Genomic DNA, 22,235 nt, shown 5'->3' with positions numbered 1-22,235 from the left:
TCACAGTGGAGCCCAACATCTCTGCTATCTTTGTTGTTTCCCTTCATTTCATGTCCCTCAACTTTGTGTGATGTAATGTTTATACACTGAGCACCTGTATAGGTAGACATTTCCCTTACAAGGTGAGAAACTATGTGGCAGGAGGGGGAGTCGGACTTCTTATGCTGTTGTGTGAAAGTGGTGTGACTGTCCTTTTCCGCTGTGCTGAGCAGTGGCGTAGCGTGGGGGGTGCAGGGGGGGGCCGGCCGCACCGGGCGCAACATCTGGGGATGAGGGTTAGGGGGCGCAAATCCACGGTTTAGGGGGCGCAAATTACTTGCCTTGCCCCGGGTGCTGACAACCCACGCTACGCCACTGGTGCTGAGGAGCTGCTATGGAGCTCCACCTGCCTTTCCCATTAGACCCCCTTTTTAGCAGATTGTGCTCTTTTTTATGAGCACCCTAATCTCCAAGCACTGAGAAGTTACAGGGTTTGCAGTGTGTACTTCAGGTTTGCTTTCCTTCAAAGGAAGGCCACTAGAGACTGTAGTATCTTTGCAATATATAACATAACACAACAACAGCCTGCTGGATCAAGCCAATCAGGGCAGATCTACTGGGAAACTAATGAAGCTTAAGCTTCAAGGCCTCTAATCCTTGAGGGACTCCAGAAGCGACTTTAGTCCACACTGCTTAAAAATTGTGGGTCTAGTAGACCCAATTTGAGTCACATGACTCCAGTTGGTTACTTTTTTGTTGTATATATTTCAACAATCCCAAAGTTTGAGAGTCGGTAATACAGATGTTGTAAAGGTGTGGTGATCTGTTGTGGAACAACCCCACTGAAGAAGATAATAATGGTTACCCAGACCTTGTTGCTGGTTGCCAATTATTGCCAATTATACAATTATTGAAAGCCACTGTAAAACATGGAGGTAAAAATTAAGGGCATCATCCAATTAAGTGCTGGTACATCATATTGGTTTCAGCTAGAGAGTGAATAATTTCCTGCCTTCCATATAGAGAAGCGGTATCTAAAACTGGCTGGATTGTGACTAATATTTTACAAGAATTTGGGCATAATTTCTGAACTAGAATTCTGTGCTGGATTGAGCAGGTGGAATTAGAAAGGGGAGCTTACAGCTGGAAAAAGGTGATATCCACTACTGTTTTTTAAAAGTTCATTTTTAACTTCTCCATGCTAAGATTAAAAATAAAATACTAAAAATAAATTATACACTATAGAACTAAAAAAATACTTAAAAAACAAAACAAAAGTAGTATGAAAACTGACAATTGGGAAACACCAGTCTGTGAGAGCGCCAGTTGGAGAACAGCCTCTATCAAAGGTGTTATGGACTTTAAGATGATCGAACTCAGGATGAAAGGGAGAAACGTGCTAAGAGGAAGTCACGTTTGGCAAACCCTCACCATGATCAGCTCCCACCTGGAAACCTATGTCCTCACTGTAGAAGGACATGTGGATCCAAAATTGGCCTCCACAGTCACTTACAGACTCACTGTTAAGATCGTGATCATGGGAGACAATCTTACTCAGCTATAAGTGATCGCCAAAGAAAAAAGAAGATATCACTGGCTGATAAACCAGTGATGCTGACTGATCACAGTAGCCTGAACATTGGAAAGTCTTGATAAGGTATTGCATTGGTAAAATCCTAATTTATTTTGGGAGCAAAGTAAACAGTTCCTACCTTTCCTTGAAAATATCCTACGTTTTTGTCTTCTTCAAGGAGATGAACTGCATAACCAACGTTGTCACTACATATAAGACGGTTGGTGTTGTTCATACTGACAGGGTGAATTGGAAACCACCTAAGAAAAATTAATAAGAATTTTAAAAATTTGAAAAATAATTGGGGGGGGGGGCGCTAGGGGTGCCTTGGAAGATGGCCGACAATACCATCTCGCCAGCTCACACGAGGTAATTAAGGGGCTGAGATGGGAGTAAATAAGCCTCCCAAATTCTTCCCGGTGGAAGGGAAGATGCAGCCTCGTCCGTGGTTGCCCATAAATCACCCCCGAGTGCAAAAGAAGGAGGGGATGAGGGCACTGGACGGAAAGCCCTCGAATGAGTTCGGATCTCCCGGACGCTGTCTCTGAGAGTGACTCTAGTTGCATTTCTTAAGATGAAAAATTGGAAATAAGAATTATTACACATGCTTCGAGCGAAGAAAAGGGCATGTTAGCTGCTAATTAAGCCTGCCACTGAGAAGTTAAGAGTGATGGAATGGACTGGAAAGTAGATAACATTAAAGAATAACATCTATGCCAGTATGTTGAAACGGAACGGAAAGGGGGTGGGACTTTTTCTTTTTTTATTATGATATTACCTAACAAACCCCCCCCCCCCGAAGAACCGTCATACAACCTATAGCAAGTGAGATTGGAAAATAAACTGTGTGAAAATAAAAATATCAACTAAAGCCTTTGTTTTTTGAAATATCTGGAAAGAAAATAAAAGGCTCTCTTGTGATGCAGTTTTTAATCGGGATCCGCCATTATGAGACAGACTATGTTGCGAGATTAATAGTCAAAGGGGGAGGCGAGCCATTACTATGTTATCATGTTTGTATTCTAAATTCGACTTGGCAAATCTTCTCTGGAAAGACTAATTTATGGTGCAACCTGTCTGGGAAAATTAATGAGCAAAGGTCTAGATGGTATTTCATCGGAACTGAGAAAAATGGCGTTTGCCGCCCGAGGAGGACTTTTGGATCAGCGTGTGAAGATTTATTGCAAACAAAATGCTTACCAGCTTTTTAAAAAAGGGAGAGCCTTACAAAGTTCACACAGAAGTATAATATTGCTTACTTTAACTCGCCTGTGGAAATAACTCAGAGGCTATTAAGAAGAAAAAGGATAACAACAAGAAGATTGAAAGATCGGACGGGTGAATACTAAAAGCAGCAGAAACCCTTACTGAACTCGAATCATGGGAACCCCCAACAAAAAAATTATAATTTGGCAAAATATTTGGACTTTATGATATGTATTGGTATAATTTGGAATAATTAATGTGATATGATTGGTTTGTTAAATGGAACTTAATAAAAATTATTTTTTAAAAAATTTAAAAATATTCACTAATGCAGCCTTTTTAGATAATTTGTGTAAATCACATAAAAAGATTATATATATATATATATATATATATATATATGTATATGTATATGTATAATATATATATATATTACACGAAGCAGGAAGCATTCAAAAGTCACCTCATTCTGCCACATGTATAGACCAAGGGCTACTTCACATTTTTATTAATTCATAGAAACTTAGAGTTGGAAGGGACCCCAAGGGTCATCTAGTCCAACCCCCTGCAATGCAGGAATCTCAGCTAAAGCATCCATGACAGTTGGCCACCCAACTTCTGTTTAAAAACTTCCAAGGAAGGAGAGTCCACCACCTCTTGTGGGAGTCTGTTCCACTGCTGAACCGCTCTTGCTGTCAGAATGTTTTCCTGAATGTTTAGTTCAAGAGACTCAAAATCTGTATTTCCTTTTTAACCCATTCTCTCTTAACATCCCTTTTCCATCTAAGCCTACAGCTTGATTTTGCTCTTTATCTATTTGCAATGGTTGCCCTTGTGCTCGCAGAACCTATTTGATCAAGTGGGTGCTTCTATCAAAAGATGATTCTTGCCAATTCTCCATGTCCCCTGCAGTGCCCACCCACGCCCAGCACCTTCCTGTTCTTGTGCTGCTCTGGAGCTCTGTTTCCTAGGAAATACTAAGGGGCTGTTGTTGGCATCCATCTCAGGAGACAACGGAGTGCACCTCCAGGGGTGAAGTCAAACCACTGGAGAATCACAGCGCCTGCTGTGGCTGCAGAGACTGGCAACTCATAACTGATTGCCTCCTCTCTTTATTAATAGAGACATCCACTGGATCAAAAGCCCTCCTGTGAGTGTGAGGGTCACCAGCTGGATTCCACTCAATATCACAGGTCTCTTTAAACTCCCCTCTCTGCTAACTTTCTTTAAATTTCCATTGTGTGGTCTCTCTTTTCTCTCTGTCCCACCACACCCACCTGCCAGATCATCCTAATCTTTTAAAAAATTAAAGTGACTGAAAAAAATCATTCTGATATAGTATTTACCTCCCCTTGATTTTTTTAAATGGAACATTCATAATTCTTACATAAACAGTCCAATGTCTTCGCCGCTGTCAGCAACCATCTTCAGCACCACCATTTCTTGGTCTGTATTTGATGAATACCTGGATAACGTGAGGAAAAGAGATACAGTCATGCCTCATGTTACGTCCGCTTCATGTTACATTCTTTCAGGATACGTCCTGCAGCGACCCGGAAAGGGTTACTTCCTGGTTTCGCCACTCGCGCATGCACAGAGAGGAAAAATGACATCACGTGCATGTGTAGAAGCGGCAAATCGCAACCCGCGCATGCGCAGACACACCGCTGCAGGTTGCGTTCTTTTCATGTTGTGAATGGGCCTCCGGAACGGATCCCATTCGCAACCAGAGGTACCACTGTACTCTTCACAATGCAGACTTGGAAACAGATGCAAGTCACAATTGGGGAAATGAAATTCTCCTGCACTCTCTCTCTCTCTCTCTGAATTAATGGGAAATCTGCAAGAACCAGTGGTGCTGTAATGTAATTTTAGACTCTGGACTGAATAGTCTTACGAAGGCGCCATCTTTAAGGGGGAAAGCGATTAACCAGTCTCGCTTTGAAGGAGTTCTTCTGCTGAGTGAGGCCGTGGATCTCTGCCCCAAAGTTCTGCCCTGATTGCACCACTGTCCAGAGCACTACTGTGCTGTAGTGCACAGGGCTGGCACCAGAAATATGCATCATCCATGCCAGAACCCATGTTCCAGTAACATGCTAACTACCACCCCCTGGAGCCTGCTGTCCCTGACATTTCTCCTTCCTGCTGTTGTTGCCTGTTCACCTGCCGTCTCTAAGGGAGCTGTCAGTCGAAGGCTGCATGCCTTTCCCTCAGGGAGCTCGTTCACAGTGGGCACAGAGGCAGAGGCATGTGAATGAACAGTGGCAACAGCACCAGGAAGAGATGCATATGTTATAAATGGAGCACTTGGCACGCATGTACAGGATCACTATAATAATAATAATTTATTATTTATACCTTGCCCATCTGGCTGGTTTCCCCACCCACTCTGGGTGGCTTCCAACAAAACACTAAAATACAATAACTTATTAAACGTTAAAAGCTTCCCTAAACAGGGCTGCCTTCAGATGTCTTCTAAAAGTTTGGTAGTTATTTTTCTCTTTGACATCTGGTGGGAGGGCATTCCATGGGGTGTTGTGGGGGAGGAAGGGAAAGGAGACTGTTAGCCACTTTCAGACTCCTTAGGCTAGTGATAAAGCGGGATATCAAATCCAAACTCCTCCTCCTCCTTCTTAGTTGGCATCCTAGAATAAGTTCACCTTGTTCCTTGTCCAAAGTGCAGACCAGCTTGATCTTCTACTGTATACGCAGCACTATTTACTGTCATTAGTCTCCTGACCAAAGTGCTACGTAGCTTATCTTTGATTGCCATCTAAGTATGATATTGCTTATTGCTCTTGTTTGCTAAGACCACATCTTTCATAACAGGCCATTGCTTCCCCCTGCCCCCACTTTTTAGAACTATGATAACCATTTATTCATGACCTGTAAAGTGGTACATATGCTGCTAATAAACAGATCAGAGGAGAGAGTTTGTATAATTGGATCCAGACCTCTGTCTTCCCTCCAGAACCAGTGCCAGAGTTACGTATAGCTAAACAAGCTATAGCTTAGGCCCCCAAAAAATTTAAAGGAAAAAACACCTGGATGTACATTTCCAAAATATAAGAGAAAAAATAAAATAAAACCTACATACAGCAAGAGTGTTTTGTGTTGTGTAGGCTCCTATGATGTAAGTAATGTAAGAATGCTAGCCTGCTCCCTAATATATTACTGGTTTGGTCATTTCTATATATAGGGTGCCTACATTCTGCATGGACTGGCTCATGGCAACATGTAGCATGCAGCTGCAGACTGCAGTGCAGCACAGTTGAATGTAGGTCAAACTGTTGTACCTGTTACCTGATACTAAAATACACATTTTGTTATGTGCAAATGGCTTTAGATACCTATTAGGTCTATAAATTACCATATAGCATATGTTCAATACAAAAACAGTGACAATGTGTTGTTGACAAAGGACAGCTGGACATATAAAGGGCTCCATTACCTTCAGTGGCTTAGGGCCTCATCAAACCTAAATCGAGTCCTTTCCAGAACAGCTGATGGACAACAGAGCTGGCACATTATTCTGGCTCTTCCACCCCATCTCCTTTCTGCCATTTTGCTCCCTCATTGCTGCGAGCCCAGTCTTCTTTGTCCTGCCCCTCCAGCTTCTGCTTTGCCACTGTTAAAGTGGTAACAGCTATGGTGGTGATGTGATAAACCTCTGCACCATTAGGCCAATGGATAGCGAAGCTATTGAATCCAGTGAAGCTATTGAAGACGAATAATCTTGTCACAGTAGAAGGTGGCTGGCCCCAGTTTGGGGTAGGAGCTGAAATTTGTGCCAGAATTATGCAAGGTCCTGCTTCCACCCACCTTGACGCACCTGTTGTGCATGTCACCAGGGCTAACATTCCCACACCTTATGCAAAGATCTTGGAGAAGAGCTGCATACCTCAAGTAATAGATATAATTTTTGCAGTGAAGAAAATGCTAAATATCTAGTTCTGTGTATGCTGTATGTGGATGTTGTTCTTCTGGAGTTAAAAATAAAAGTTCCTTCCTCAGACTGAGGCATGCTAGACTCAGTGGCCCAAAGTTCATGTGCTGTCATGGCTAGAGAGTGTCTTTTAAATGTCTAAGTTACTAGAGAGTCTCTTTTCAATTACTAAGTTACTTAGTAATGCAAACCTTCAAAAAAATCTAATACAGTGGTACCTCGGGTTACAGACGCTTCAAGTTACAAACGCTTCAGGTTACAGACTCCGCTAACCCAGAAATAGTACCTCGGGTTAAGAACTTTACTTCAGGATGAGAACAGAAATCTTGTGGCGGTGGCGCAGCAGCAGCGGGAGGCCCCATTAGCTAAAGTGGTACCTCAGGCTAAGAACAGTTTCAGGCTAAGAACGGACCTCCAGAACGAATTAAGTTCTTAACCTGAGTTACCACTGTAAGAATAAATTCCAGTTGCTTTGGCCAAACCATGGGAGTATGCTCACTCTCCAAAGCTACCTTGCCCAGAAAGCCTTGCTCTGAAGAAGGACTCCTTTCCTCAGCAAGGCAGGGGAAGCAATGGCAGTGCCATTGCTCCCGCCACTAGCATTTAACTACAGTTAACAAACCAGGTGAGATGAGAAGAGAAGGAGGTATGGAAGTTGCAGTGGTGGTGGAGGAGGGCACAAGATTACTCTGGCAAGCCAGTGATAGGGACTCAATGGGTCGTGTCTGCTGATGAGACAAGTGAGATGAAAATTACAATCTCCACCCCCTGCAGCAATTGAAATTAATCAGCTGACCCTGATTAATTCCCCACCCACTTGCTGAGGGAAACACATGTGGAAGACTAATTGACCGGCGAGAGAAATGTGGAAAATGATCACTACATTTAAGCTGGGGTTTTTTAGCCATAACCATCACAGACATGACAAAATTCAGTTCATATTCTTTCATGAAACAAGAAATAAGTGATGGCTCAGTACAGAACCCTACAAACATATTAGTATCTCAATTCTGTTTCCTTCCCAAACTTTACCTGAGCTTTTCAGACTCGGGATTATGAAGATAAGAAAAGGGACTTCTGTTGATTTGAGAGTTCTCTATCAAGCCTTTATTGATAAAAACGTGTCCTTTTGTCATATTTTGATGAGCCATATCAACACTCTGTTGATTAGAAAATAGGAAAACCATTGAGATACTGGTCATCACAGCACAAACAAGATGTTAACATGAGAAGGTTGGGGGGGGGAATCAACAAAGATCCCTGTGGTATCTTAAAGAACTAACAGATTTATTGTGGCATATGGACTAGAGTTCACTTCACTGAATACACGAAGGTTTGTCTTCATTCAGCTGGCAAGGAAAACTGTAAACAGTGGGGCCAAATAGCTTTGAGGTGCAAAAAGCAGTTTTATGTTAATTCCATTTAAAGCTAAAGATAAACAGAGTGATCATTCCTCAGTTGCAGTAAATGTGAATGGCACAACCATTCTGAGCTTTGCTGGATTAATTTAGACTCGTAGCATAGCAGGAGACCATTGTCTCAACTGAAGCCTAAAGAAACAGAATCAAACATGCTGAGAAGTTCTAATTCAACAATTTCAGACTGCAGTCACACTGATAATTTCTTACATTGTCACAGACTGTCCTTTTTGTATTTTATAACTGTTTGGCCCATAGTGATATTTCAGAGCCCCCCCTTTTTACATTCCCCCCTTTTCCGTCAGTAACCATATACTATGTATATGTGACAAATGATGATAATACTTCATGCATCTGATGAAGTGGACTCTAGTCGATGAAAGGTACCATCCCTGCTTTTGCAGTAACAGACTGTCGAGCCAAAGGTGAGACTGTTCTGTACAGGGGTGCCAACTTGAATGAAATATTGGGTGGGCCAACGTAAGTCCTGCCCCACACAATAAATCACATGATGGGGCACACACGTACACCATTTGAATGGCTATGCCCATTAACATTGCCCCGCCCCGTTCCTCAAATATTTTATTGGAGAGGCCAAAGGGACCTTGGCCCCTAGCAGTTGACTCCTATGGTTCTGGAAGATCCGCAAACACCTTATTGGTAGTCCAGATAACTAAGTGGACTACCAAAACTAACTGGGAGTTGTTATGGGAGCAAGCTCATATATATCTATGTATTCACTTGCTTTAATTTATGCTCATTGGCTCACTTTGATGCTGTGCTTATCTGTGGACCTTGGGATGCTGGGCTGTAGGCCCAGAGACGGGAGACGCTTTGGACACTGGGCCTCACCCAGTGGCAGAGGAACCCTTTCTGACACCTGGGTCGGAATGCCAAGGGGCGGGGCAAACCGCCCGGTGATGCAGGCGCGCCCTCCGCTGCTCTACAGCTGGGGGGAGGCAGCGGGCCATCTTGTCACCCCCCTGGGCAGTGCCTGGGACAGCCCACCCCCTTCCCCCCTTCATACACCCCTGGCTTCACCAGCCCGGTGTGCTGGGAGGTTCTAGGTAAACTGATGTATGTTGTTTTGTGCATAATGTATATTATGACAAGCCAGCTCCTTGCTGTGGTGTCCATCCTATGTCTGTAAAGGGCTGGGACACCCGGCAGGCTGATTTGCTGTAAGTCCATACCCTTCTTTAATAAAGCAGTAGAACTTAACACTCGGGTGTTTTTGACATCCTTATTTGGTATCCCTGTACCCACTTACTCCCACAAGCTCACCTTTGGACTAGTGGACCAGGACACTAACACAGCCAACTGTTGGCAGCAGCATAAGAACATGGACAATGATGCACAGACTACTTAACATGTTTAAGCAACACTAGCTCAGATGCAGTCATGAATTCGCATCCAATGCCAGCAGTTTCTAGGCTAGGAATCTACACTGTAGTTCTGCACATGCTTACATGGACAGTGGAAGTAAAGCTCACTGAGTTCAATGTGCTTACTTCCAGTTGAGCATGAGTAGGGGTGCTAATCAAGTTGCACATTTCACAACAAACAGACAAGTAGCAGCACATGCATTGCTTAAATATTCAACTTCCAAAACGTTCAGAAACCAAAGCACAGCTTCTGATTGGCTGCAGGAAGCTCCTGCAGCCAATTGGAAGCCACTGAAGCCCTGTCAGACATTCGGGTTCCAAAAAACGTTTGTAAACCGGAACACTCACTTCAGGGTTTGCGGCGTTTGGGAGCCAAAACGTTTGACTGCATGCTGCAGTAGACTTGTCAAGCACTAAAAGTGAGAGGCTGGTGTGGTTCTTACCTCTAGGATCCCATTGACAATGGCATTCAAGGATGGCTTTATAAGCCCCTTCCCTGCTATCATGAAGAGAGTGTATTGAAAATACCCTGCAGGCCCTGAATGGGTGTGAACTGCAGACAGTATTACGTTGTCATGCTGGTAGAGATCGCCATATCTTTCCTTCAACTGTTTCATTACCTAAGGACAGCAATGGTGCAATTACTGTATTTTCTGATTTGGTATGTTTATTAGATTAGTTGAAAAGAAAAGAAAAGAAAAGAAGAAGATGATGTACCTGGTATGGAACCTTATAACTTTGGCTTACAAAGGATGTGCTCTACCACTGAGGTACCATTCCTGGCAAGTTGGAAAATAATACTCCACAAACCTCATCCAGTGGCATCCTAAAGGCTAACACATTTACAATGGAATGGTTTTTTTGTGGCAAGATTCTACTTCCTCAGCTTGTTCAGCAAAATTAACCTCAGAATAGTCATTTCAAGAGGTTGTTAAAGGCATTAAAGCACTCCAGGAACAGAAGGCACAGCTAGAAATGGAAAGACTACCTGGGTTTCTTCTGCTGAGCAAAACACACTGGAATAAAATGGAAATCTTGAAATAGATGAGTAAAATATATTGTATTAAAAGAGCTGGAATTATATTATATATTATGAGTTATGAATATATATACCTTCACAAACATTCAAACACTCTGTGACAATAGACAAGGCGTGAATCCAAATATATGCCTTTCTTTATATAAGGTCATGATTTTCTGTTGCATTTTCTTCCTCACTCACCACATTTTCTCTTTTTTTCTTACTTCACAAATATACTTCTTTTGATTTAGGATATTTTATAGTGGATGTAAGATCATTGTAGATCTCTCAGCTCTTGGCTTGCATGAGCTGTTATATTTACACCTACAATATATATAGACATCTCAGGGATTGTGGTGGTTAAGACACCATACATTGTTCAAATCGATTGTTGTGCTGCGCACACACACACCATATATTTATGCCCATCACAATTCCATATATAAGGGAGTAGGGGAGAGAGACAATTCTTTGAGGCCAATGATTTTTGGATGATATAAAAACCTAAAAGGAAAAAAGAAAAGAGCTACTCTCTATCTCACCCCTGCCCCACACTTACCTCCAGCCTAAGCCTTTGAGACATCATTCCTATCTCAGCAGTAACATACAACACTCGTTTGCTCCAGTCATCGGGCTCTGCTATGATGAATGCTCTACAGTACAGTCGTGAGATCAGGCCAGCACCAACCTGATCTGGATTCACATAGCCCATCTACAGGGGGACACAACATCTCCTTAGCCACACACAATGTGCAATCCCATACTTATTTATTCAGAAGCAAGTCTCCCTGCAATCAATTTATTCAGAAGCAAGTCTCCCTGCATCCAGGCCATGTCGCTTTTCTACTGTATTTACCCATAATTCCTTTCTTTTCCATTATGGCACTGAGCTATGGGTTTGTTTTAACCCCACCCCCACCCCCACAAAAAAGTCTTTTTCAACATCGTATTTTCTATCAAAATATAATTTAAATGTTTATTTTGATATATTTCAGCATGCTAAGAACTGCACTGCAACATTTGCAGAAGCGTGAAACCCAGTGCATAGCTAAGAGGTGCGTTCAGGTCACTTCATTCAGGAATTTGCAACAAATGAATTGCTCCAGCATCCTTAATTAAACAGAGCTTACTCTGGGGCAAGAGTGCATAATGCTTTTGTGTACTTGTAATGCCTTGATACGCATTGGGGAAGGCTCTTCTCATTTCTCCTGCCCTGGCTTCTGAAGCAAAGCATGTTAATAAAGGAAACATAGCAGTTTCTTTCATAGTGCATACACATATAGTAACATACTGTCAGGGACCATGATGAGGAGGGCTGCACTGAGGAAGAATGGTGGGAGCCACCCCCCCTCCTCCTCCTCCCCTTCCTGATCCTGAATCTTCTCAGGAGCAGGAAAACAGTATAGATTTGGAACAGTGGTTTGCAGAGGGGCATAGTTCAGAAGGCAGAAGCTGGGAAATACTGGATGGGGAACAGCTAACAGAAGAAACACTAGGAGAGAGAGAGTTAACAGATTCACAGTCTCTGGAGAGTATCCACCCCTCTTCCCCAAAGTCCCAGAAAGCTCAGAAAGTGTGAGAACTGAAAACACAGCGGCTCCAAGTTCAGATTACAAGATGTAGGAGTGACGTAGATTAATAGGGACAGAGGAGGGAGAGACCTTAATTGGGAGCACCGCCATCCTTCACTGTGTTTATTAAAGAAACTAATTGGTAAGAATTCTCTTTCGTTTGATCTGCTCATTTGTGGCCACGGGGGAGGAAGCCGATTCCCTGAAGCCTGACACATACTTCTTATCATTATCATTATAATGCTTTTATTAATAATAATAATAATAATAATAATAATAATAATAATTTTTATTTGTATCCCACCCTCCCCTGGATGAGGAACATAGACATTTCACTCCTACAAGTATATGGGAATCTGATGCAAACAAACCCCATTACTGTCATCGTTATTTCAAATTATAAGTTGTTTCCCACAAAAGTCTTGATGCAACTTACAAAAAAATAAAAACAAAATCCAGTGACAGGGCATTACTACTGAAAAGGCCTGCCTTCTCTGAGTCCTCCTCTGGGCTAATGCCAGAGGGAACACATATAAAAGAATCTCCAAAGATGGCCTCAGGTCCTGGGCAGCCTCATTTGGGGAAAACCATTCCAGAAGCCATTTCTGGATTTATTATATAAAGGCCTTGTAGAGTGTCAAAAAAAGAAGAAGGAAAAAGCTGAAAGGGGGTGGAAATGGGCTTGTGCTTTCAGTGAAAAGAAGAAAGAAAACTCAGATTGGGTACTTACAAAAGGTATCTCTGCTACAGGGCCGGTACAGTCAGCTCGACCAACACCAATCATGTAGCCAGCTAGAGAAGGTATGAGAATAATACTGCAATTAGAAACAGAAAAGAACAGGACACATCTTCCAATACAGGGGCCCAGGACAAGACAGATGCCACTTGCCACTTAAAAATATACAGGCACACCTTGGAGAAAGTACAGGTTCAGTTCCAGACCACTGCAATAAAGCGAATATTGCAATAAAGCTAGTCACACAATTTGGGGGGGGGGGTTCCCAGTGCATATAAAAGTTATGTTTAGACTGTACTGCAATCGATTCAGCCAGCATCCACTGATGTCAGGGGTAGGAGGGAAAGCCCTGTCTCCAGCCCTAGTCAGCTCCATTTCCTCTGCCAGAAGAGGACACCAGCAGCAGTGGGGAGGGGTGGGGCTTCCTTGTCCCAGAAGCAGCTGGGCTGCCTGCAGCTACACCTGCATCCTCATAAGGAGCAGTATCTGAAGTGAAATACAATAAAAGAAGTATGCCTGTATCTGAACTAGGCTAGAACCCTTCTCACTGACACCTTTTTTTCTGTGTGGAGGGACGCTTTTGTTTGGTTTGGTGCAGTGGAATGTTCAGTCATGTGATCTTGCACCCCTGATACAGGTGCAGTCCAGACAGGATTTACCAGTTTGTTGAAAACAAGGTCTAAATATGAAGGAATATTTGTTCTACTTTTCTGTCGGAAGGACTACCATTGTCAACTGTTAGAAGTATGTGGCTGCTTTTGCTTTAATTCGCCTCACCAGATGAGGTGAAAATGTTTTCTGAATATAATGTAATCTGGGCACCCCCAGCTATTTGGGGGGCACATTGCCTTCAGGCTGATATGAGTTATTTATTTTGGTATTCTGATACCACCTTTCAGGGCAGAAAGGCCCTTCCAAAGCAGCTCATTATATGGCAGTAATTCATTAATTAAGATTCCATTCTTGGGCAAGGTGACTGAGCGAGTGGTTGCTGAACAACTCCAGGCACGCCTGGAAGAAGCGGACCATTTGGATCCCTTCCAGTTGGGATTCAGGCCTCATCACGGGACTGAAACTGCCTTGGTCGCACTGTTTGATGATCTCCGGCGGGCTAGGGACAAAGGTGAGAGCTGTTTTCTAGTTCTGCTGGATTTCTCAGCGGCGTTTGATACCATCGACCATAACATCCTTCTGGACCGTCTTGAGGGGCTGGGAGCTGGGGGCACTGTTATACAGTGGTTCCGCTCCTTCCTCCTGGGCCGTGTTCAGAAAGTGGTGGTGGGGGATGAGTGTTCAGACCCCTGGACTCTCACTTGTGGGGTGCCTCAGGGTTCTGTCCTCTCCCCCATGCTTTTCAACATCTACATGCAGCCGCTGGGAGAGATCATCAGGGGGTTTGGGCTGGGTGTTCATCAGTATGCGGATGATACCCAGCTCTACCTCTCTTTCAAATCAGAACCAGTGAAGGCGGTGGCGGTCCTGTGTGAGTGTCTGGAGGCGGTTGGAGGATGGATGGCTGCAAACAGATTGAGATTGAATCCTGACAAGACAGAAGTACTGTTTCTGGGGGACAGGAGGCGGGCAGGTGTGGAAGATTCCCTGGTCCTGAATGGGGTAACTGTGCCCCTGAAGGACCAGGTGCGCAGCCTGGGAGTCATTTTGGACTCGCAGCTGTCCATGGAGGCACAGGTTAAATCCGTGTCCAGGGCAGCTGTGTACCAGCTCCATCTGGTACGTAGGCTGAGACTGTATCTGCCCGCGGACTGCCTCGCCAGAGTGGTGCATGCTCTGGTTATCTCCCGCTTGGACTACTGCAATGCGCTCTACGTGGGTCTACCTTTGAAGGTGACCCGGAAACTACAACTAATCCAGAATGCAGCAGCCAGACTGGTGACTGGGAGCGGCCGCCGAGACCATAAAACACCAGTCTTGAAAGACCTACATTGGCTCCCAGTACGTTTCCGAGCACAATTCAAAGTGTTGGTGCTGACCTTTAAAGCCCTAAATGCCCTTGGTCCAGTATACCTGAAGGAGCGTCTCCACCTCCATCATTCTACCCGGACACTGAGGTCCAGCACCGAGGGCCTTCTGGTGGTTCCCTCACTGCGAGAAGCCAAGTTACAGGGAACCAGGCAGAGGGCCTTCTCGGTAGTGGCGCCCTCCCTGTGGAACGCCCTCCCACCAGATGTCAAAGAGAACAACAACTACCAGGCTTTTAGAAGACATCTGAAGGCAGCCCTGTTTAGGGAAGCTTTTAATGTTTGATGTATCACAGTATTTTAATATTCTTTTGGAAGCCGCCCAGAGTGGCTGGGGAAACCCAGCCAGATGGGCGGGGTATAAATAAAAAATTATTATTATTATTATTATTATTATTATTATTATTATTATTATTATTATACTTCTCGATGCTAAAGCAGCAGTTTACAACCAAGTCTGAGCTACAGTAAGTCCTTCTCAAGTGTAAAAATTAGTTACACAAACATTAAAATAGAAATGTTCATAATTAGCACAAGAAAAATATAGTAACAATATACAGTCATACCTCGGGATAAATATGCTTCAGGTTGAGTGCTTTCGGGTTGCGCTCTGTGGCGACCCGGAAGTAACAGACACGGTCAAAATGAAGTCACATGCATGCGTGGAGGCGGCAAAACGCAACCCATGCACGCGCAGACACGCTCTCATGTCTTACGTTCTGTTCAGGATGCGAACGGGGCTCCAGAATGGATCCCGTTCACATCCAGAGGTACCACTGTATAACATATTAAAACTGAACACCAGGGTAAAACAGATCAAACCCAGACTGTATTATTTGGTGCAATGGCAACTGTAAAATGCTACTATTGTTCCCTGTTCACACTGGGATAACTCCTTGACTGTGACCAGACTTAAGGATATTACCTGATTGAGGCATTCTACTCATGGCTAAGGAGAGCACATGAATGGGTGTGGCATTTGCCCTCCTAGGTGGGTCATAAGGAAAGGGTTAAATGAGTGTGAAGTGATTGGCCAGTGGGAACCCAAGAGGAGGAGTTGAGAATTGGGAGTTGGAGAAGGAAGAGGGAGGATAAGTCTGTGGGTTGGTCGGGTTGTGTTGTGAGAGAGTGAGAGAAACTGATAGGAGGAGTCAGATAGACAGTTGGGATAATCAGTTAGCAGTTATTAGGAAAGGTATAGGCTGGTATAGAAACTAAGATTAAGAAACTGACAAGAAAAATTATCTGAAACCATAAACTTGTTAAGGCTTATAAAATAAACTTGCTTATTTGATTTAATGTTAACAACGGTCCGGACTCTGTGTGTACCCGAGAGAACCAGGTTGGTGTCAGCGGGAAAGCAATCACAGTGGTGGCACAGGGATCAATAGACAGTCAAACATCCAGGGACCCTGTGTGATCGCCACAATGGGGTATTTGCCAAACAGTCTTTTTCCGTACAGTGCAAACATCTGAAGGAAACTTCCACGCTTACAGGCTGTCACACAATCTGGAACATTATTAGAGATTTCATTAACTTTTTCTTTATGGGGCCACAAGACCTTCATTGTTTTTGCTACAAAATATTAACAGAGCAACACTTCTGGAAAATCTTTAACTTTGAGGGAGAATACACATGACCCGCAACCCCAGAGTCGGCCATGACTGGACCTAATAGTCAGGGGTCCCTTTACCTTTACCTTACACAAGGTAGGTAACTGATGGATAAATATCAGCCGCTGCACATCTGCTATGTGCTACAATACATAAAAGTAGTTCTATTTCCATATCAGCACACCACATAGTAGAAGAAAAGCTTGTGCAAAATAAATCAATTTGCAATGGAACAGAAAATACTAGAAGAAAGTGTTAATGATTGTCGGAATGGATTAAGGCAACTTTGTACACACAATGTTGCTCAGAATCTTTCTTCAGAATGCTGCCATTCACCAGCAAATCTCTTAGGTACCACAATATAGATATTACAAGACATTAAGTAATTGTTGTTACCATTTTTCTCACTGAAGAAATAGTGGACAACGAACAGTGTCACAAGAACCGCTATCACCAGCACCAGAAAGACAGTGATGACAATTGCCAGCCGTGAGAGAGTTGTCTTAGGCTTTTTCATTCTGAAAACAACACCTATAAAAAGAGAAGTAGAGGTAAACTGGTAAAATAGAAGTAGTAAAAATCCTGGATGATGTATCACTTCACAACTTTGACTATTGCCTACGTTGTGTGTACAGAACCTGAAGAAACAGCTAGTTCTCTCAAACTGAAAAAACAACAACAAAAAATCCTTACCTTATTGTAAATAGTTGACTGAAATCAAAGACGAATTACTCTGGAAATTTGGATCTTCCTTGCTAAACGGTGCAGCCTTTGGATCTTCTTTTCTGATCACACGTTTTCTGATCACACCTTTACAGACACCTCAAAATTTCTCAAGCTGTGAAAGAAACATATTAAAACAAAATGACAACTTTGTGAGACTTTTGTAAGGGTATGAAATGTATGTGCAAGTTACTTATGGACCTCGCCACCATGCACATTATGTCAATGCTCGCATATTTATATATATATGGCCAGCTATCAAAAATGACATATTTAGTGCTGTTTCCTTGATAAGGTGCACTGCATTAGCTAAAAGCAAGAGATCGCTAACACATGATCAGCTTTCATCTAGCCCTTGAACTTTCTGGCATTTATTGCATTTAGGTTGCGAAGTTCAGCGATCAACAGATACAGATTATTCTTTGGCCTTTTCAAAGGCAAATCAGGCACAGCACTGATTTTTATCAGGTCACTGATTTTTCACTACCTTTGTTTCTTACACCTGGCCCCAGCTTCTTAAAATGTCCAGTAGCCAGAGACAACTTTTTCCTTGTTGTGGATTAAAGTGGCAGCATTAAGGCAGTGTATGAGAATGTAAGAAGGGGGTAAAGGCAGGTGCTAGTGACTGGGGGGAGAAATGCAGGGAAGTTGTGGACAAGAAAAGTCAAGAAGAAATGTCCAGGCCAAAGTGGGGAAACTATAGAAAGCCCACAAGGGGAGTTGATCTCACAGACTTCACAGGTAATGGAGGCAGAACGAATCGGGAGGAGACTGATATGCATATGGCTTATAGCCTTCTCACAAATGAAAACAGGTTCGGAATATTGCATCAAGCAGCCACTTTGTTAATTATAAAGAAGATCCAAGGACAAATCATTGCAAAGATAAGATTAGGCTAAGCAGCCTCGTTGCTATCTCTAAGGGTAAACTTTGTTCATTAAGGTCTTAATCTGAACTGCTTTGCAACTATACGCATTACTTCAGTAATAACCTTTATGCTACTGGTCACAGATTGATCGCTGGCTCTGTCTTTGCATTATTAGCTGCGTTTCAGCAAGCCTTTTTATATCATTAGCTTTGCTTTGGGACAGGGGAGTGGAAATGTGACCCAAGGGCAGGGCCGGATTTAGGTTTGATGAGGCCCTAAGCTACTGAAGGTTTGATGAGGCCCTAAGCTACTGAAGGTAAGCTGTCCTTTGTCAACAACACATTGTCACTGTTTTTTGTGTTGAACATATGCTATATGGTAATTTATGGACCTAATCGGTATCTAAAGCCATTTGCACATAACAGAATATGTATTTTATCAAAGCAATTGTTGAACTGAAATACAATTAAGAAGAAGTATATTAATAGTAAAATAATTATAAATAAATCATGTATTACATGAAATCTATCAGTAGGCATAAGACTCATACCCTTAGTCTATGCTGCCTGATCATCAGTCTACAAGCTCTCTTTAATATTATATAACAGGTACAACAGCTTGACCTACATTCAACTGTGCTGCACTGCAGTCTGCAGCTGCATACTACATGGTGTCATGCAACCAGTCCATGCAGGATGTAGGCACCCTATATATAGAAATGAGCAAACCAGTGATATTTTAGGGAGCAAGCTAGCAGGCAGGGCCCATTACTTACATCATAGGAGCCTACACAACACAAAACACTGTTGCTGTATGTAGGTTTTATTATATTTATTTTTTATTTTATATTTTGGAAATGTACATCCAGTTTTCCCCCCTTTTTATTTTTTGGGGGGCCCCCAAGAGAGTGGGCCCCCAAGCTACAGCTTGTTTAGCTTATATGTAAATCCGACACTGCCCCAGGTTGCTCTGCCTAAATTAAGCTGCATTGAGGGAGCCCTGTGGGAGAGGAAGAGGGAGATCTGAAATGGATGGAGTGGGGGAGGCCAGAAAGCCATCTGAAAACCATCAGTTAAGACCTCTGGCTAGAGGTCCCTTCTGCAACAGCATGCTGGGCCGGGAGGAAGGAGCGAAAGAAAGTGTGAGAGGAATGAGGATAACTTGATTCACTCTTTATTTTGAGGCAATTTAATACACCCTGCTCCTGAACCAGTGCTCGGATTGGAAGTAGATATGTGTCCATGTATCTTTGGTCACATCCACGCCATATATTAAAAGTGCAAGGCTTTCCCCCGAAGAATCCTGGGAACTGCAGTGTGTAACTGCCACAAAGCTACCATTCCCAGCTACCCTTAACAAACCACAGTTCTTGGGATTCTTTGCAGGAAGTCATTAACTTTAAATGTGCTTTAAACGCATGGTGTGGGCATGAGTCTGCACACTGCCCAACTACTTGCAGTTTATGAGGCGGTTCAAGGGCTGTCTTTCTCTTCTTTTAGAGCAGGGATGGGGAACCCCAGGTTCAGGGGCCAAATATCCCAGGCATCTCTTTTTGGCCCCAGGAGTAATGCGTCCTGCTAACCTAGGCAGAAGATGGATAGAATTGTGTATATAGAGACCTCTGGCTTTTGCCTGACTGGAATGTAGGTAAGAGTCACAAGAAGTGATCCATTCACTTTTGCCACTGCCCAGACTCACCTTTGCCCGCAAAAGAAGGAATGTTGCTCAGAAGCCAAATAAGGGCCCTCATTCATTTTGCAGTTAAGAGCAGTGCTTTTTCTCTTTAAAACAATGTTTAGGGGTACTCTCATTTTCCTACTCATATTGAAATACTGCCCCTCAGTGAGGCCAAACTTAGATTCGCAAAAGGTTTAGGGGTATGTGTACCCCTGCGTCCCCCCAGACAAAAAGCACTGGTTAAGAGAAGCTAGGAAGCATCTCATGGGTCTATAATTGACTTTGAACATGCTCCAGGAAGCAGTCATACATCATTATGTGAAGTTCCTTTCTGGGGAACTCTGTTGGGGCAGGGAAGATAGCAGCTCCTGTGTATGGATGGGGGCAGCCATATTTTTCCCATCTAATTTTTGTGGTAGCAATATACTGTACAAATTATATTGGGGGGTTGGAAGATGGCCACCCTCATTGGTATATGGAGGTAAAGCTAAAGGGACCCCTGCCCGTCAGGGCCAGTCGTGACCGACTCTAGGGTTGCGCGCTCATCTCGCTCAAGAGGCCGGGAGCCGGCTCTGTCCGAAGACACTTCCGTGTCACGTGGCCAGCATGACGAAGCTGCATCTGGCGAGCCAGCACCAGCGCCGCACACGGAAACACCGTTTACCTTCCCGCTAGAAAGCGGTCCCTATTTATCTACTTGCACTTAGGGGTGCTTTCGAACTGCTAGGTGGGCAGGAGCTGGGACCGAACGACGGGAGCTCACCCTGCTGCGGGGATTCAAACCGCCGACCTTTCGGTCAGCAAGTCCTAGGCTCTGTGGTTTAACCCACAGCGCCACCCGCGTCCCATATGGAGGTACATGGTACAGATTTTTTCTCAGGAAGGAACTGTATGTTGCAACATGTAGCTTCTGGGGAAATCATCTGGGGAGATTTTCAGATGTATATTCAATGCATATGGCACTATCTAGCTGCTCCAAGTAGCTTAAAACAGATCCCTTGGATCAGTGGTTCCCAACTATTGGTTCATGGACCCCAGTGGGTCTGCATAACTCAGCCATGAGGTATGCGGCATTAGGGCTTTTTGTTCAGCTGGAACTCACTGGAACTCAGTTCTGGCACCTCTCAGCTGGGTGCCACTGCCATGAAGCATTCATTGCAAGTTCTGGCACCTCTTTCTCTAGAAAAATAGCACTGCTTGGCACCATTCGCATAACAAAAACAACCATAGGGATATCAAAATTTTCAAAAGTAGGGAGTCCATGGCCTGGCTTTTAAAAAAACAGAGGGTCTGCAGTACTTAACTAATTGGGAACCACTGCCTTAGATCATCTCATAATACTTTAAAATGATTTAAAAATAAATAAATTAAACAATGCTGATTTTTAAGGGTTTTTCAGCTTGGGTCTCATCTTGCATGGAAACAGGTCAAGAGGTTGTAAACTTTATCTGCACTGTTAAAGACAGATCATCTAGAGGAGAAAGTCAATCATCTTGAGAAGGTGATTCAGAACCTTGCAAAGAGATAAAAGTTATCCAGCTGAACTTTTATCTCGGACTTCATTTCACTATGACTTATAAATGTTTCAGTCCTGTGTAAAACTGCACAAGAGTGCAATGGGGGAGGTAAAGCTTGCATAGTCAGCTTTTTGTCTGTAATTTGATGACACACAGAGATGAAATGCAGAACTTTCTACCCTGTAATTAATGTTTGATAAACTACAGGTCTTTTAGTTGCTTGATCAATTTCATTTTAATACGCCTTCCATATTATCAAAAGCTCAACATCAATGCCTTTCTGAAATGTTGAAGGAAGAGTATTTTCTTTTTCATCTGTATTCCGTATACAGTGGCACACACACAGTGAATCATTAAATTGTGAAATTCACTGCTAGAATATATGTAGTGATGGTCACTAATTTACATAGCTTCACAAAGGGATGAAAGAAATTCATGGAGGATAAGGCTATCATGGGCACGTATAATTTTTTTATTGTTATTGTTATTAGACTTGTTGGTCACTTTGTCATGATTAAAAAGCATCTCGTATCGTTCAACATTTGGAAACCCTAATTGGCAGAAGCACCTTGCCCAACTTGTGCTTTTTGCAACCTAGTCTCACTCACTGGAGTGGTGAGTGGGTTTGCACATTCCTATGACCCTTGTGAGTGAAGCCATCGGGAGTCTGGTACTCCCAGCAGAGTCACCCAAGGCAGTAAGGTCAGAGGGGAGCAGTTAGACAATGAATGATCCAAGAAGTCCTCAATGGCAGAACAGGCAGATGATAACAAGCAGTATGTTACAATGGCTGTGAAGGCAGATGAAGGCTGCAGCAGATAAAAATCTACTGGTCGTTGTGATACTCATGCCATTGGAGTAGAGCCTTCCTGGATTGTGACTAATATTTTACAATAATTTGGGCATAATTTCTGAACTAGAATTTTGTGTTGGATTGAGCAGATGGAATAAGAATGGGGAGATTACTGTTTTTTAAAAGTTCCTTTTTAACTTATCCATGTTAAAGTTATAAATTATACTAA

At 43.2% G+C, this 22,235-nt stretch overlaps 1 protein-coding gene across 5 annotated transcripts in view; it reads right to left on the bottom strand.

The window, feature by feature from the left end:
* Positions 1–22,235, bottom strand: part of ASAH2 (N-acylsphingosine amidohydrolase 2) — a 45,955-nt gene that overhangs the window by 15,308 nt on the left and 8,412 nt on the right. For 4 of the 5 annotated variants that reach the window (XM_083503070.1, XM_083503069.1, XM_083503072.1 and 1 more), the window contains 8 exons: positions 17,122–17,266; positions 16,825–16,959; positions 12,830–12,891; positions 11,088–11,240; positions 9,951–10,127; positions 7,737–7,864; positions 4,146–4,223; positions 1,692–1,812 (listed from right to left, as the gene is read on the bottom strand). In XM_083503070.1, the coding sequence (XP_083359196.1) occupies positions 1,692–1,812; positions 4,146–4,223; positions 7,737–7,864; positions 9,951–10,127; positions 11,088–11,240; positions 12,830–12,891; positions 16,825–16,945 (840 nt within the window). In that variant the 5' untranslated portion in view covers positions 16,946–16,959; positions 17,122–17,266. The remainder of the gene's footprint in view (positions 1–1,691; positions 1,813–4,145; positions 4,224–7,736; positions 7,865–9,950; positions 10,128–11,087; positions 11,241–12,829; positions 12,892–16,824; positions 16,960–17,121; positions 17,267–22,235) is intronic. The other variant, XM_083503073.1, reaches the window with a different exon arrangement.

The sequence above is a fragment of the Podarcis liolepis genome, assembly GCF_965112155.1.
Source record: "Podarcis liolepis genome assembly, chromosome: 5".
Lineage (NCBI taxonomy): Eukaryota > Metazoa > Chordata > Lepidosauria > Squamata > Lacertidae > Podarcis > Podarcis liolepis.
Note: the sequence above shows the minus strand (reverse complement) of the source record. Positions and strands in the feature narration are given on the sequence as shown.